This window comes from Chelonoidis abingdonii, chromosome 9 (genome assembly GCF_003597395.2).
Source record: "Chelonoidis abingdonii isolate Lonesome George chromosome 9, CheloAbing_2.0, whole genome shotgun sequence".
Classification (NCBI taxonomy): domain Eukaryota; kingdom Metazoa; phylum Chordata; order Testudines; family Testudinidae; genus Chelonoidis; species Chelonoidis abingdonii.
This window is the reverse complement of record NC_133777.1, coordinates 86,551,261-86,567,008: the sequence shown is the minus strand read 5'-3', so window position 1 is coordinate 86,567,008 and position 15,748 is coordinate 86,551,261. Positions and strand designations below refer to the sequence as shown.

At 44.2% G+C, this 15,748-nt stretch overlaps 1 protein-coding gene across 2 annotated transcripts in view; it reads left to right on the top strand.

Moving 5' to 3' along the window:
* MAP1A (microtubule associated protein 1A) overlaps nt 1-15,748 on the top strand; it is a 140,447-nt gene that overhangs the window by 3,306 nt on the left and 121,393 nt on the right. The window contains exon 2 of one of the 2 annotated variants that reach the window (XM_032768624.2): nt 7,095-7,196. In XM_032768624.2, coding sequence (XP_032624515.1) covers nt 7,095-7,196 — 102 coding nt within the window. Of the gene's footprint in view, nt 1-7,094; nt 7,197-15,748 lie in introns of those variants that run through there. The other variant, XM_032768626.2, reaches the window with a different exon arrangement.

Here is a 15,748-nt window from a genome sequence, read left to right as displayed (position 1 = left end):
ATTAATTTGGGCTTGAATAGGGACTAGGAGTGGCTGGCTCACTACAAAAGCAGCTTTGCCTCTCCTGAAATTGACACATCCTCATCAGTTATTGGGAGTGGACTACATCCACTCTGATCGAATTGGACCTATCAACACTGGTTCTCCACTTGTGAGGTAACTCCTTTCTCTTCATGTGTCAGTATATAATGCCTGCATCTGTAATTTTCCACTCCATGCATCTGAAGAAGTGGGCTTTTTTTACCCATGAAAGCTTATGCCCAAATAAATCTGTTAGTCTCTAAAGTGCCACCAGACTCGTTGTTTTTGGGTTATAGATTGTTGTAATGGCCATAAATCCAGTGTCTTGAGACCATAATTTTTAGTGTCTAATAAAGTTATGAATTTAAGCTCTCGTGTTTGCCTTGTGAAGGTATATTGCAGATGTTCTCTGGGTTTTTCATCTGTTGCTCCTATGGACATATCTCCACTGCTAGAATGATCAGTGACCTCCACAACACACGTTTCATGATCCATGGGTCTTATACATGCTTGTCACAACATGTGGTGTGCCTCATCCAGTGCTTTAAATGCCTCCAGTAAAAACTATGTGGGTGAAACCAGATAGTCGCTACATACTGAAATGAACTCACAGGAAAATGATAAAAGACAAAAACACCTTATCACTGTCCTGTGGTGTAACATTATTCACAAAGCGTTCACTCTATATCTGACCTATCAGTTGTCATCCTCAAATTAAATGTGCACATTTTCAAAAGATGAGTCTGTGAGCTTAAATTCATAACTTTGCTAGATGGAATATGTGTTTACTTTTGCTAAACAATCTGTTTCATCTTATAGTTAACTGTGACACTCTGGGTATGTCTCTACTGCAATGTAGGCCCAGGGTTAATGGGACTCGAGTCAGCTGACCCATATTAGGGAACCCTGGACTTGAGCATCTACACTGTATTTTAACCCTAAGTTAAGAATTTTCTGACCCATTCTTGAACCTAGGGCTTTGGTGTTCACACATTGGTATGCAGACCCAAGTCAAAGTAACCATATCCCAGAGTTCCTAGTACCCTCCCCTGACCCCTGCCCGAAATGTAGCCTCTCTAGTCGTAGGAACATGATACACTGGGAAAACTTTACTGCCCACCCTGCACGTTACCAGGAAGCAGCTCACTTTGCAAAAGGCTTGATTGGTTCACTCTCCATGGCAGACCCAGGAGGCTTCTCTGATAGCATACTTGCAGATGGGTGATCAGAACAGAATGGGTTAATGCTGACTTGACCTGCTGCCTTTGGAGGGGAGGGAGGTGGAGGTGGGAGTGGGGCTTCCATTTTCAATAGAGTGGATTGCAGATTGTTGTGATAGAGAGCTTCTGGCAAACAAAGGCTAGGGACACTATCTATCTCTGCCCATCCTGGCTAATAGCCATTGATGGACCTATCCTCCATGAACTTATCCAGTTATAGTCTTGACCTTCACAACATCCTCTGGCAAGGAGTTCCACAGGTTGACTTTGCGTTGTGTAAAAAAATACTTCCTTTTGTTTGTTTTAAACCTGCTGCCTATTCATTTCATGGGGTGACCCCCTAGTTCTTGTGGTATGAGAAGGAGTAAATATTACTTTCTTCACACCAGTCATGATTTTACAGACCTCCATCACATCTCCCTTTAGGTGTCTCTTTTCCAAGCTGAAAAGTCCCCATCTTATTAATCTCTCCTCATATGGAAACTGTTCCATACTCCTAATAATTTTTTTGTCCTTGTCTAAATCTTTTCCAATTCCAATATATCTTTTTTCAGATGGGGTGACCACATCCGCACACAATATTCAAGATGTGGGCGTATCATAGATTTATATAGAGGCAATATGATATTTTTCTGTCTTATTATCTATCCCTTTCTGAATCATTCCCAACATTCTATTAGCTTTTTTGACTGCTGCAGCACATTGAGTGGATGTTTTCAGAGAGCTATCCACAATGACTTCAAGATCTCTCTCTTCAGTGGTAACAGCTAATTTAGACCTCATAATTTTATATGTATAGTTGAGATTGTTTTCCAATGTGCATTACTTTGCATTTATCAACATTGAATTTCATCTGCCATTTTGTTGGCCAGTCACCCTGTTTTATGAGGTCCCTTTGTAATTCTTCACAGTCTGCTTTGGGCTTAACTATTTTGAGTAGTTTTGTATCATCTGCAAGTTTTGCAACCTCACTGTTTTACCCCTTTTTCCAGATCATTTATGAATATGTTGAATAGGACTGGGCCCAGAACAAACCCCTGGGGGACACCACTATTTACCTCTTTCCATTCTGAAAGCTGACCATTTATTCCTACCCTTTGTTTCCTATCTTTTAACCAATTCCTGATCCATGAGCGGACCTTCCCTTTTGTGCCATGACAGCTTATTTTGCTTAAGAGCCTTTGGTGAGGGACTTTGTCAAAGACTTTCTGAAAATCTAAGTACACTATATCCATTGGATCCCCCTTGTCCACATGCTTGTTGTCCCCCTCAAAGAATTCTAGTAGATTGGTGAGATATGATTGCCCTTTACAAAAAACATGTTGACTCTTCTCCAACAAATTATGTTCATCTATGTGTTTCATAAGTCTGTTCTTTTCTCTAGTTACAACAAGTTTGCCCAGTACTGAAGTCCAGCTTACTGGCCTGTAACTGCCAGGATCACCCCTGGAGCCCTTTTTAAAAATTGGGATCACATTAGCTATCCTCCAGTCATTTGGTACAGAAACTGGTTTAAATGATAGGTTACAAACCACAGTTAGTAGTTCTGCAATTTCACACTTGAGTTCCTTCAGATCTAATGAGAAACAATCAAATGAAAGTGAGTCCCATTCATTTACATCATGTAATGGCAGACAGTTAAAAAGTGACAATTTTTTAAAGTGCTTATATACAAATGCTAGAAGTCTAAATAGTAAGATGGCTGAACTAGAGTGCCTCGTATTAAATGAGGATATTGACATAATAAGCATCACAGAAACTTGGTGGAGTGAGGATAATCAATGGGACGCAGTAATACCTGGTACAAAATATATCGGAAGGACATGTTGTGCTGGTGGGGGAGTGTCACTATATGTGAAAGAAAGCACAGAATCAAATGAAGTAAAAATCTTAAATGAACCAAACTATACCATAGAATCTCTGTGAATAGTAATAGAACATGGGCAGTCACAAAAAAATTCACATCCTGTGACCTGTCCATGACTTTTACTATATTCTCCAACTAAAACTTAGGCAGTGGGCTGCAGGTGCTTGGGGGGCGGGGGAGCTGTGGTGCTTGGCCCAGGACCTCTGCTGGTGCTGAGGGGGAGGGATGGGCCGCAGCATGCAGCCCTGGATCCCTGCTGGAGGGGGGGCTTGGTGGACTGTCAGGGGCTCCCTACCTGGCTCTGCATGTCCCTGCAGCTCCTAGGCAGCGAAGGAGCAAGGGAGTGCACGTGCTGCTTCCAGTCCTGCCATAAGTGCTGGCTGCGCAGCTCCCATTGGCTGGGAACTGCAGCCAATGGGAGCTGTGGGGGTGGGACCTGCAGGTACGGGCAGCGCGTGCAGCTCCCTGGTGCCTGGCCCCTTCTCTGCCTAGGAGCTGCAGGGCCATGCCAATGGGAGCACCCCCAGCATCCACCAACCCCCGTCCTATAGTCCTGAGCCCCCTCCCACGAACCCAAACTGCTGCTGCTGGCCCAGGGGCTGTTTGGCTCGGGCAGCCCCTGAGCCAGCACTGGCTGCAGAGGTCATGGAAAGTCACAGAATCTGTGACAGCCTTGCAGCCTTACCCATAGCTTGGTGGTCACATAGATGTGATATGACACATTGAGAAAGGTGATACAGCTTGCCAGGTCAGAGTGTACAGGGTGCCTTGTGATAGTGAATCAGTCTACTGAACAGAGGAATGTTTATCTGGAATTGCATTTTATCAGTTAGGAGACACTGAGTAAAACATCTTTTAACTGGCAACAGAATGGTGTTGTCCCCTGAAAGTCCTTTGTACAGTTTTTGTGTGTTTGACACAGTAAGGCAGATCCAAACCAGATTGACTTTGGATTTCTCAAAGGCACCAGGCTGAAAGCTAGGTTGGTGCAAAGTGGTAGTTTACTCTAGACAGTGTGATTGGGATGTAGGATGTTCTTTGAGCATAGAATAATTAATAAATCTTTATTCTTATTTTGTTATTTTATTATGGGCATGCCTAAACTGAGGTATTGTCATACAGAGAGGAAGACTTTGAGGACTTTCCTTATGAACACCACCAAAGTCTTGCCTTGTGTGACTTCGAAGGTGCGCAGAGTCACTTACAGAATGTCGCTACTAATCTCGTATGCTTTTCCCTTAGTATGGTCCAGGAGAATACACAAGTTAGACTAGAATTAAGAACAAACATATTGTTCTTGATACTAAGCATTACCTTGCTTCAGTGGGAGCATGGAGACTTGAACAGTGGCTATTTTGACATGCTATGAAGTAGAGTCTGATCAGAAGGTCACGTTTCTATTCTAGTTTGATTCGTCCAGTTTTGAAGGAATATCTCAAGGGAGTGAAGCTGGTATTGAAAGGAAATGTCAAATTTTATAGGCTAATTAACCCAGCAGGAAGTCAGACAGTTTGCGAGGGCATAAGGAATGGGATATGAGAAACTGTACCACAGGTCACATGGAATTGTATCCATGCTGTACATGCTACAGCAACATCCTGAGAATATGACCAGTTAAGAAACTTCAGGATGGTACATTGCACACACTTGCATAAGGAGAAGGGGGCCTGGAATCTGGTAGAGCAATGGTCTGGTCCTTCTGCAGCGGACTGAGCATTTGAGGTGGTGGTCATTGGTAAGACGAGGGATGATTTTAAAAACTAAACTGAATGACTGACTTCCAAACTGCACAGAGGAAAAACTTGTGAATTAGCTGAAATGCTGAATAAGAAGCCCCCTCTCCACTCAGGTTTTAAAAGAGGATCTCTGTTCTTTGCATTGTGGAGAATGTAACAACCAGTGCTCAGAACAGCCCTTCTTGTTGCTGCAACTAGGACATGATGTGTCCTGCAGAGTGCCACCTCACCCCCCTTCTGTCCCCTCCAGGTTGGATTGCTCTTCAGCTCCATCTCATCAACACTGCAGAGATATTAAAGAGCCCTTGTGTTGGGCACATGTATTAAATCACGGCTTGGTTATCAAGGCCATTTTTATAAAAAGGGGAACAGATCTTCCCTGTCTTGCTTCAGTCTGTTCCCTTCCTAAATTGCAGATCTCTTATTTCTTGGCCTGTGTTTGTTATTTGGGGATGGGGACATAAAGAAGCAGGAAAAATTGATATCCTGTGCTGCTGCAAAAATTGATGATGGGTTTTTTCTGATATTATGAGAGCATCCTGAGCACCATTAGTTTGTCATACATTCTGCAGTGCGGTCTGTCAGCTGGTTGCTGTACCATTCCTTTGCAGTGTGTGCTGTGACCAGAGACAAATTAAGAAAAAGTTTATGTCCAGTTATTCTAAACAATTCCTGCCTTTGAAATTATATGTTTGCCATTTGTGTGTGTGGTGGGGCAAATTATTAACCCCATTTTGGTGATGTGCTGAGGGCTGGAGCTGAGCTTTATAATTGCATATTGTACTCTGAAAGCAGTTCTGATATTTGAGTTTGCATCCTCAGTGGCCACTACGTTACATTCAGTTGATTGTTGTCTCCTGAACCGAGCTATAGTCCTGGAGAACAAGAACTGATTGCTGCAGTCAACTGGATTGGTACCCCTGCTCCTCCAGGGATTGGCAGTCAACTCCTTTTAGGGTGGGGGATAAGTGTGGAGCTAAGGGTTTTTTTCTGGCTTTTTTGACCCTTCTATCTTTAATGCACCATCACACGAGTGGAATTCTCTCCCTGAGATGGTGGCAAAGATGTAGGAAGGATACACATAATGAGTACTGATGAAGTTTAGAATCTTAGTTTAGTTATTACATATTTGACTTGTGTAACACCCTGCCACTGGCTTTAAGCTGCTGCTGAATTGCTGGAGGCAGCCGCGAATGAGAGGTGAGGAGGAGTTATCATCAGGGCCGGCTCCAGGCACCAGCCCAGCAAGCAGCTGCTTGGGATGGCCAATGGTGAGGGGCGGCACGTCTGGGTCTTCAGTGGCAATTCAGCGGCTGGTCCCTCACTCCCGCTCGGAGCAAAGGACCAGCTGCCAAATTGCCGCCGAAGACAAGTGGCGGCGGTAAAGCTGAAGATCACGATCGCAGCTTTTTTTTTTTTTTTTCCCCTTTTTGCTGCTTGGGGCGGCAAAAACCTGGGAGCTGGCCCTGGTTATCATATGTACCAACAATTTGATTATTATGACACCCTAGCATGGCAAGGTGCCATCTGGGAATGGCTGCTCCTTGTTGGAACATGAAGATGAATTACCTGTAGCACTATATGGTGCAACCCAGAAGGTGAACCTCTTCCTCACTAAGGTCTGAAGGTGACTTCCCCAGCATGGTGTGACACCATCTGGTCTGGGAAGAGAGTCTACTTGCTGCTGAGATATGACGGGGATTATTTTGCAACGATTACATAGATTAAAGAGCAAACTCAATGGATCTGAAGGTGATCCATGGCTTTGGAAGAGTGATTTGGTAAAGAAAGTTGAGAGGGGTGGTCTGTACTGTGACTCAGAGGGGTACACATGTTATAAGAACTGTCACACCAGAACAGATCAATAGTCAAACTAGTCCAGTATCCCATCTCTGCCAACAGCCAATGCTGAACACTTCAGAAGATGTAAAAAGTGCATTTGCTTGATTATGCAATGGTGTATTTGGTTTAATCACTGTTTGTGGAACCTCACTAAAATGAAAACTCATTTACTACCTTGGCCTGCCCCATAACCTAGGGGCAGATTTGTAAAAGAACAAATGGGAATTCGCTGCCTAACCATCCTTTGTCTTTTAAAATGGGTCATAAATATGGGCTTTTGAAGTAGCATAGATAGGCATTAGTTTCATATAATCACCTGGCTGACTTTCATTGACACATCTATCTTATCCATTCCTGGTTTTGGAATTCATGGAAAAAGGCCTTAATTCTACTTTTCTTGTTGGACAGGAATTCGCTCATGGAACATTCATCTTCCCTCTTGTGACCTGAACCAGCAACTGAGACTCTTTGTAAGTCAGCATCTTGCTCAGTTTTCTTCAGAGTTCAAAGGTCAGTTTCCTTTTATCTATATTCATTTTTTTTTTTTTGCTTTTCTGTTGGAGTTTGAAGTTGGTGAATAGAGGATGGAAATGAAATTGTTAAAGATTTTACCATTTAGAAAACAACCATGTTCTTCCTATGAGTTGCTTCTCCAGGTGTGAGTAGACATTAACATGAACACTGAAGGTGGAAACAATTGACATAAATATATATCAGTGTAAAGAAATTTAATCTAAAACTGCTGATCTAATTGTTGGTGAGGGTGGAGGGCTTGTAGAGGGACTAGAGACATGCAAATAGACTTTTAAACAAAGTGCCAGGTAAATAATTTAAGGCATTGTTGTTTGTTCCTTCTTACAGCACAATACAATGTTATTTCATACAAGCTGCTTATTCTCAGATCTCTTTATAGAGCAGGGGTGGGCAAACTTTTTGGCCCGAGGGCCACATTGGGGTTGCGAAATGGCATGGAGGGCCTGGTAGGGAAGGTTTTGCCTCCCCAAACAGCCTGCCCCCTACTCAGGGCCAGATTAAGACCTTTAGAGGCCCTAAGCAGAGGCGGTTCCAGGCACCAGTGCGCCAAGCCGCGGGGGGGGGCATCTGCCAATTGCTGTGAGGGTGGCAGTCAGGCCACCTTCGGCAGCATGCTTGTGGGAGGTCTGCTGGTCCCGTGGCTTCGGCAGCAATTCGGCGCCGGGTACGCCGAAGGTGCAGGACTGGCGGACCTCCTGCAGGCATGCCGCCGAAGGCTGCCTGACAGCCATGCATGGGGAGGCAAAATACATAGAGCTGCCCCTGGCCCTAAGCACTGAAAAGATTATGGTGCCCCCCCCATATGTAATTCAAAATAAAAACAGTACTATACACAAAACTTACATGTTTGCTGAAATTAAAATAGCTTCTTTCTAGATTTTCTGATTGCAAATTCTGATTGCAAATTCTGGATAAGTTCATCGAAGCTGACTCGACGAAGCAGGTCCGCTTCCGTACACAATAGGGAAAGTCAATCAAGTCTGTCCTGACATGTTCTCTGAGGGTTTTTTATTCTTTTCAGCTGAGAAGAAGAGCATTCTGTGGAGCAGTTAGTAATCATCAATGTTAGAAAAATACGTAGTGCGATCTCTACGTTTGGAAATACACTTTGTATTCCATCTTTCAATATTGTGTCATGAAGAGCAATGTGACTGAATTTCATTTTTCCTGTTTCATTAAACTTTGCGTGCATATAACAGTTGGAACTGCAGTACTTCTCCACAGAGATTCATGTTTAAGTCAACAGGGTATGAGTCACTAGTTTTTAGGAACCTTGTGAATATTGTTCATCAGATAAGTCCATATCGTTTAGAAAAGAAAATCTACTTGATACTTCTTTGTACACGTCACCTCTCATCTTCATATGAGCTTCAAGTGTATCAATTATAGTGTAGTAAGTAGATATGCGAAATTTGTCTCTAGGATTCAATGCTGATTCTGTTGCACTGCTGTCATTTGCTTGTTTTTTCCTGGTTCGCTTGCTGAACTGGGCTTATTTGTAGTTAGTATCAGGAAAGATATCTTTTGATATGTCTTCAAATCTTTCAAAATCATTCCCCAAAGTGTGTGAGTGGTCTGCTAAGTGATTGACAGAGGTCTGCACATGTTTTCAAATCCAATTCTTTTTCTTGGAGAGCTTGACTTGTGGTAAAAGTGTTGTAAAATTTCATTCCACGTGGTCAACATGAATACAAACTGTAGTTCTTATATCTTGTTTGCAATGTTTTCTGCCTCTTGTGTAGTTTCTCCCTTTTGTGATTGGTCTTCAGCTATGCTTTCTAATGCATCCACAATCTTTGATTAGGACTCCAGAATTGCACTTGTTGCCACTGCATATGCCTCCCAGCAAGTATTAGAAAGAGTTTTCAAGACACGATCATTGCCCAAATATGTTTTAAGAACTGTCCATTGGTGTGTTGAGGCAGAGAAAAATGTATAAAGTAACTGGACTGTTGAGAAAAACCTTACTGCCACCGGACAACAATCAACAGCATTGTAGCCAACAAGATTGAGAGTGTGCAGCACGTGATATGAATATGGCATATTTGTTCTGTTCTAAAAGCTTCTTCTGCATTCCTTGATAATGCCCTGACATGTTGGCAGTGTTGTCATAAGATTGACCTCTGCACTTTGAGAAATCTATTTTGGAAACTTGGCACAGATAATACAATACTTGATTTGCCATTTCTTCACCAGTGTGGCTTTTCAAATTGAGGAATGTTATAAATCGTTCAACTGGTTTTCCATCTGTGGGAGACACATATCTTAGTACAATACTCAAATGATCAATACGTGAAAGATCAGGTGTAGATTCGACAGATAAACTGAAGTATCCAGCAGTACTTATTTCTTCCACAATAGCTGAATGAACTTTGTCACTCATTAGACCAATGAGTTCATCACATACTGTCTTGGATAAGGATGATGGGTTACCTTTGCCAGCATTCCCATATTTTGAGATATGGCCACTCATGGGAGTGTTGCCAGAAGTAATCACCTTGTTGTGGGGATGGGGGGCTGAGGAAGACTAGTCAAATGTTTGTTTACCTGAATAGTGATTTGCATTTCTTAGGCATTTCTCTCCTAAAAGGAAAGATGATGAATAGGTACTTGATATGAAATACCATTGACATCTTTGAAACAGTGCCTTATCACCATGCGTGTAGAACTGGCCTCTGTTCCCAGGCTAATTGTCACACTGTTAAATTCTTCAAAATTTATGTATGTATTAAATATAGATCATATCAGACATATAGGCACAGACTGTCACTGTGAGCTATGCCTGCAAGATATCAACATATTACACCTTGTCAGATTCCTCTTTTTAGGCACGTGTGTGTACTTGAAGGAAGGTGTTTTTTTTTTTTCATAATGGTCAGGATATTTAACTGGAAAGCAGACACCTAGGTTCTATTTCTCGATCTGCTATTGACTTACTATGTGAGCCTGTGACTCAGTTTCTTTACCTATAAAATGAGGATAGTCAGAATGATGCATTTTTGTAAAGCAGTGGGATATCTGTGGAGTTAAAGCTCTGTGTGTTACTATGTACATACTTGATTAATTTCTCTCCCGAACTGTGGTGCCAAGAACTGGACACAGTATTCCAATTGAGGCCTTATCGGTACTGAATAGAGTGGAGGAATTACTTCTCGTGTCTTGATTACACCACTCCTGCTAACAGATCCCAGAATGATGTTTGCTTTTTTAGTAACAGAGTTACATTATTGACTCATATTTAGTTTGTGGTCCATTATAACCCCCCGTCTCTTTCTGTAGTACTCCTTCCTAGGCAGTCTTTTCCCCATTTTGTATGTGTGCAATTGATTGTTTCTTCCTAAGTGTAGTCCTTTGCATTTGCCCTTTATTGAATTTTATCCTATTTATTTCAGACCATTTCTCCAGTTCGTCAAGATCATTTTGAATTCTAATCATGTCTTCCAAAGTGCTTGAAGCCCCTCCCAGCTTGGTATTGTCCGCAAACTTTATAAGTGTACTCTCTATGCCATTATCCACATAATTTATGAAGATAGTGAATAGAATCAGACCAGGTAGAGAACCTTGTGGGACCCCGCTCAGTATGCCCGTCCAGCTTGACTGGGTAAAGATTTGACCACAATGATCTATGTGTTTGTCACCTCTAGATTAGATTTCTGTGACTTACAGTTTCTGGGCCTGAAGGTAGATGCAATACCTAGGCTTCATCTTGTGTAGATTATAGCAGCCCAGTTTAATGAGATGAGCCTCCTTGAGTACATTATCATTACCTCTGTAAAGGCTGTGGTTCCCACTTCGCTTACTAGTTCAAGGCCCTGGTCCAAATCTACAAAGCCATCAAATGGTAAAGACCTAGCTACTCTATTAAATTCCTTTATTTATTATTCGTATTGCTGTAGTACTATGAGGTGCCAAGTAGGACTGGGGCTCAGCTGTACTGAATGCATACAAAAATGTAGGAAAACATAGTCCAGCATTCAGATTTCCGTTCATGACCTGCAAAAACAGTTGTTCTTCTGGAATATAGTGTATGCAGCATGTGATAAAGCATTCTCTAAACGCATTTTTTTTTTAAAATCTGTATATGTCCCAAGTAAAGCTTTCCATAACCAGGGAATTGAGAGGATCAGGAGATTCTATGGAGTCTGCTGTGGACCTCTGTCACGGAGTCCCCGGGCAATGCTCTGGAACTGCTCCCCACAAAGCCAGTCAGGACTTTGGGGAGCCTCCTCTCCCTTGGAGCAGACTTGTTCAGGGCAAGAAGCTCACACGTCTTCACCTCCTGGGTCTCTCCTTGGAGCATTCAGCATCCTCTGCCCCTCCGTGTGCTTCCCACAGCGAGCCCACCCAGGCGGGGTCCTGGGGAAGCCACAGGGTTCTGCACCCCCACTTTGCAGTCAGACGTGACTCTCAGCCAGCAAAACAGAGGTTTATTCGATGACAGGAACAGAGTCTAAAACAGAGCTTGTAGATACAGCGAACCAGACCCCTCGGCCGGGTCCATTCTGGGGGGCAGTGAGCCAGACCCCTAGGTCTGCACTTCACTCCTTGTCCCCAGGTAGCTCCAGACTAACCCCCCTCCAGCCCCTCCTCTCTGCTCAGCCCCTTTCCCGGGCCAGGAGGTCACCTGATCCCTTTGTCTCCAACACCTGCAGTTGGCAACTTTGCAGAGGAGGGGCCCAGGCCATTAGTTGCTAGGAGACAGAGTGCCAGGCATTAGGTGCACTGGCCCTTTGCTCTGCCAGATACTTAAGAACTGCCTAGGGGACACTGAGGCACCAACACAGTATTCAGAGCAAACATTAGGAACAGTCCCAGTTCGTCACAACCTCTCCACGGAGACCTGATTTACCTGGAAAGTACTTAGGCACTATAATGATGAGCACTGTAGAAAATCCTAAAACAGATTTCTGTATCCTGTTTGCACTTATGCCACTGAAACTCTCATTCTTGAATGAATAATTGAGTTCCTCCATACTTCCAATTTGTCCACCTGTAAAATATCTGGTCTCTTATTATAAACTAATGGATTAACTACTTGAGATTCCCTGATAGGAACTAAAGAAAGATGATTTTATTTGTTTTGTATTATTGCCTAGAGACCCCCCTCCTCATTTGATAGGCACTGCACAGACTTAGTGTAAGACATTCCTTCCCCAATCTTAGTTTAGGACAAGATGTAACAGGTCAGTAAAAAAAACGAAGGCTGGGAAAGGATGGGGTATCAGTAATACATATTCTTTTGCATAGACTAAGTGTGCACACTTCACTGGTGTAACAAGCAGATCAGTAGCAGGAATCTTGTCTCTCCACTTGCATATAAATATAAAGTGTTATGTTTGAATTATGCTGTTACTTTGACAGATGCTTGAGGTTTAAACCGAGCATCAGAGAACAAAGGCCTGTCTCCTTAAGAGACTGGCTTGTGGTTATGGGTGGGATTTATTATTTTTAAATGTAGTATTGGAAACTGAAATCCCACTTCTGTGAATAGAATAGTAATTATCTCCAGGAGCCTACACTACTGTGCCAGTCCAGAGCCCTAAATTAGGATCTAGATTAAAGTCACTCTGGCTTCTCCCTATGTATGTGCACGATCTGTTCCTATAATAGCAAGATATTAGTAGTATTGGGCTGCTGGAGGAGCTTATATTATGATTCCCTGTCCCCTCCTCATGATGGGAGAGATACTGTTAGAGATAATTTAATATTCAGAAATTCTCACTCAAGATGCTTGAGTCTTTCTGTTAAAATTGTGCGGAGGATGTGATGGGCTGAGGCTAGCCAGAGTATTGCCTCCATTTTTAGGGCCACACTTTCCATTTCCTAAGAGGCTGTGCCATAGTGCCTCAGCTGAGCTGTGGTCATGGTACCACCTTAAGAGCAGGGTGCTCTGTTTCTCCCAATGAATCCAACTTCCCTTCCAGCCCCTACGCTCTCCAGCATGGCCTCACTGTTTACTCTGCATGTCCTCTGAGTCCCTCTTCCCTTCCTCTGTCTGAAATGCATATAAGGCTGTTGCTGGAATGAGCAAGATGCATTATGGCACTGAATTCAGCCCACTCAGAAGTTGAATCCCTCATCATTTGTGGTGGGTGAAGTTTCCTTGTTTCAGCACCATCTCATAGACTCATAGGTCAGAAGGGACCAATATGATCATCTAGTCTGACCTCCTGCACAAGGCAGGCTACAAAACCCTACCCATCCACTTTTATAACAACCCCTAACCCATGACTGAGTTATTGAAGTCCTCAGAATTGTGGTTTGAAGACCTCAAGCTGCAGAGAATCCACCAGCAAGCGACCCATGCCCCACGCTGCAGAGGAAGGCGAAAAACGGGTCAGAGCCTGAGGTATCCCGCAGAAATGATGAGCTGCATGCCATTCTAGGGGGTGCCCCACACAACCCCATTTGTTGCTTCCTCCTGGGTACCGTGGCAATGTCCCCCCATTTGTGTGATGAAGAATAAAGAATGCAGGAATAGAGACACTGACATTTTAGTGAGAGAAAATGAGGGGAGGCAACTCCAACTGCTATGATGTCCAGCAGTACAGAATCTTCATTAGACATGAAAAGGTGGGGAAGGAGCAGGAGCTCAGCCTCCAGCTGCTATGATGAGGTGGTTATCAAGCCTTTTGCACCGTCTGCCTCTCTAGGAGACAAAGCTTAAAGAAGGGAGACCAGGAGTCATTCCCATTTTTGCCCAGGTGCCCCAGCCGACTCATCAAGGCCAGCCAGGAGCACTCACGAGATAAGTTTTCCAAGCTTTTTGTACCGCTCGCATCAGAAAAGGAAGGGGGGAGAGGATGCTGCTGTTAGCGCCGCAGCACGCGTCTACAAGCAGCATGCAGTAGGCGTATGGTGACATGAAAAAGGCAAAAATGATTTTTTTCCCTTTCTTTCATGGGGGAGAAGTTGATGACATATACTCTGACCACCTGACAATGTTTTGACCTTCAGGCATTGGGAGCTCAGCCAAGAATGCAAATGCTTTTCAGAGACTGTGGATAGCTGGAGTCCTCAGTCCCCCTCCCTCCATGAGCGTCCATTTGATTCTTTGCTTCCGTTACGCTTGTCACGCAGCACTGAGAGTCCCTCCTGTGGCCTCTGTCTGGAGATATTTTCAAATGCTTGGCATTTGTCTTCTGGAACAGAGCTCTGATAGAACAGATTTGTCTCCCATAAAGCGATCGGATCAGTGCTCCCGTACATCCGTGCTGATCAATGCTCCACGCTGGCAGGCCCGGCTCTACAGTTTTCGCCGCCCAAGCAGCGCGCTGAATTGCCGCCACGGGCCGGGGGTCAGTCCCTGTGCCTAAGGGGGCAGGCGCGTTCCAGCGGCAGCTTCTACGTTTAGCTGAAGCCGCCCAGACAGCTAACTTAGAAGCTGCGTCGAATTGCCGCCGCCACGGAAAATGCCTGCTGCCCTAAGGCACAGGGACTGCCCCCATCCCCGCCGCGGCAGCAATTCGGCGCGCTGCTTGGGGCAAAACAAGGGGGACAGCTGCCCAAGCACCAGCTGTGGAAAGCTGGTGCCTGGAGCCGGCCCTGCACACTGGCAACAGGAAATGAAATTCAAAAGTTCGCGGGGCTTTTCCTGTACCTGGCCACTGCATCCAAGTTCAGATGCTGTCTAGCGCGTCAAATGCCGCATGTGGGATCGCACCGGAGCCAATACCATCAAATTGCAGCCAACGCTAACCCTAATCCAACATGGCAATACCGATTTCAGCGCTACTCCTTTGTCGGAGAGGAGTACAGATATCAGTATAGCCCTTTTATTGAAATAAAGGCTTCGTTGTGTGACCGGGTGCAGGGTTATTTGGTTTAACGCTGCTAAATTCGTATAAAAGTGTAGTGTAGACCAGGCCTTACACGGATCTCAGACCTGCTGCGGTACTGTGCCTTTCTCAGGTGGAAAGGGTGTGTTTTGCTGCCATCTACTGCGCTGAGGTTGGGGTACAGGCAGTACTGCTTTGTGTGATATGTCCAAAGTGTCTGTTTAATTTTTTAGCTTCAGATACTCACCAAGAATTTATAGAATCTCAGGCTATGTCTACACTACAGTTTATGCCTGCATATCTTATGTCGCTCAGGGTTGTGGAACCCCCGCCCCCGCACGATGTAAGTACACAGTATCAAGAGGGTAACCGTGTTAGTCTGCATCTGTAAAGCAGCAGAGAGTCCTGTGGCACCTTATAGATTAACAGACGTATTGGAGCATGAGCTTTCATGGGTGAATACCCACTTTGTCGGATGCATGTAGTGGAAATTTCCAGAAGGCAGGTATATATATGCAAGCAAGAATCAGGCTGGAGATAACGAGGTTAGTTCAAGCAGGGAGGATGAGGCCTGTTTCTAGCAGTTGAGGTGGAACACTAAGGAAGAGAAAACTGCTTTTGTAGTTGGCTAGCCTTCACAGTCTCCCGTTGTGCACAGACCTTCTACCACCAGCATCACCCGTTAGTCTAGTTTCTACTCCGCTTTTCCTCCTTGGGTCAATTCTTCGGTCCACAAGCGTATCCCCTCTC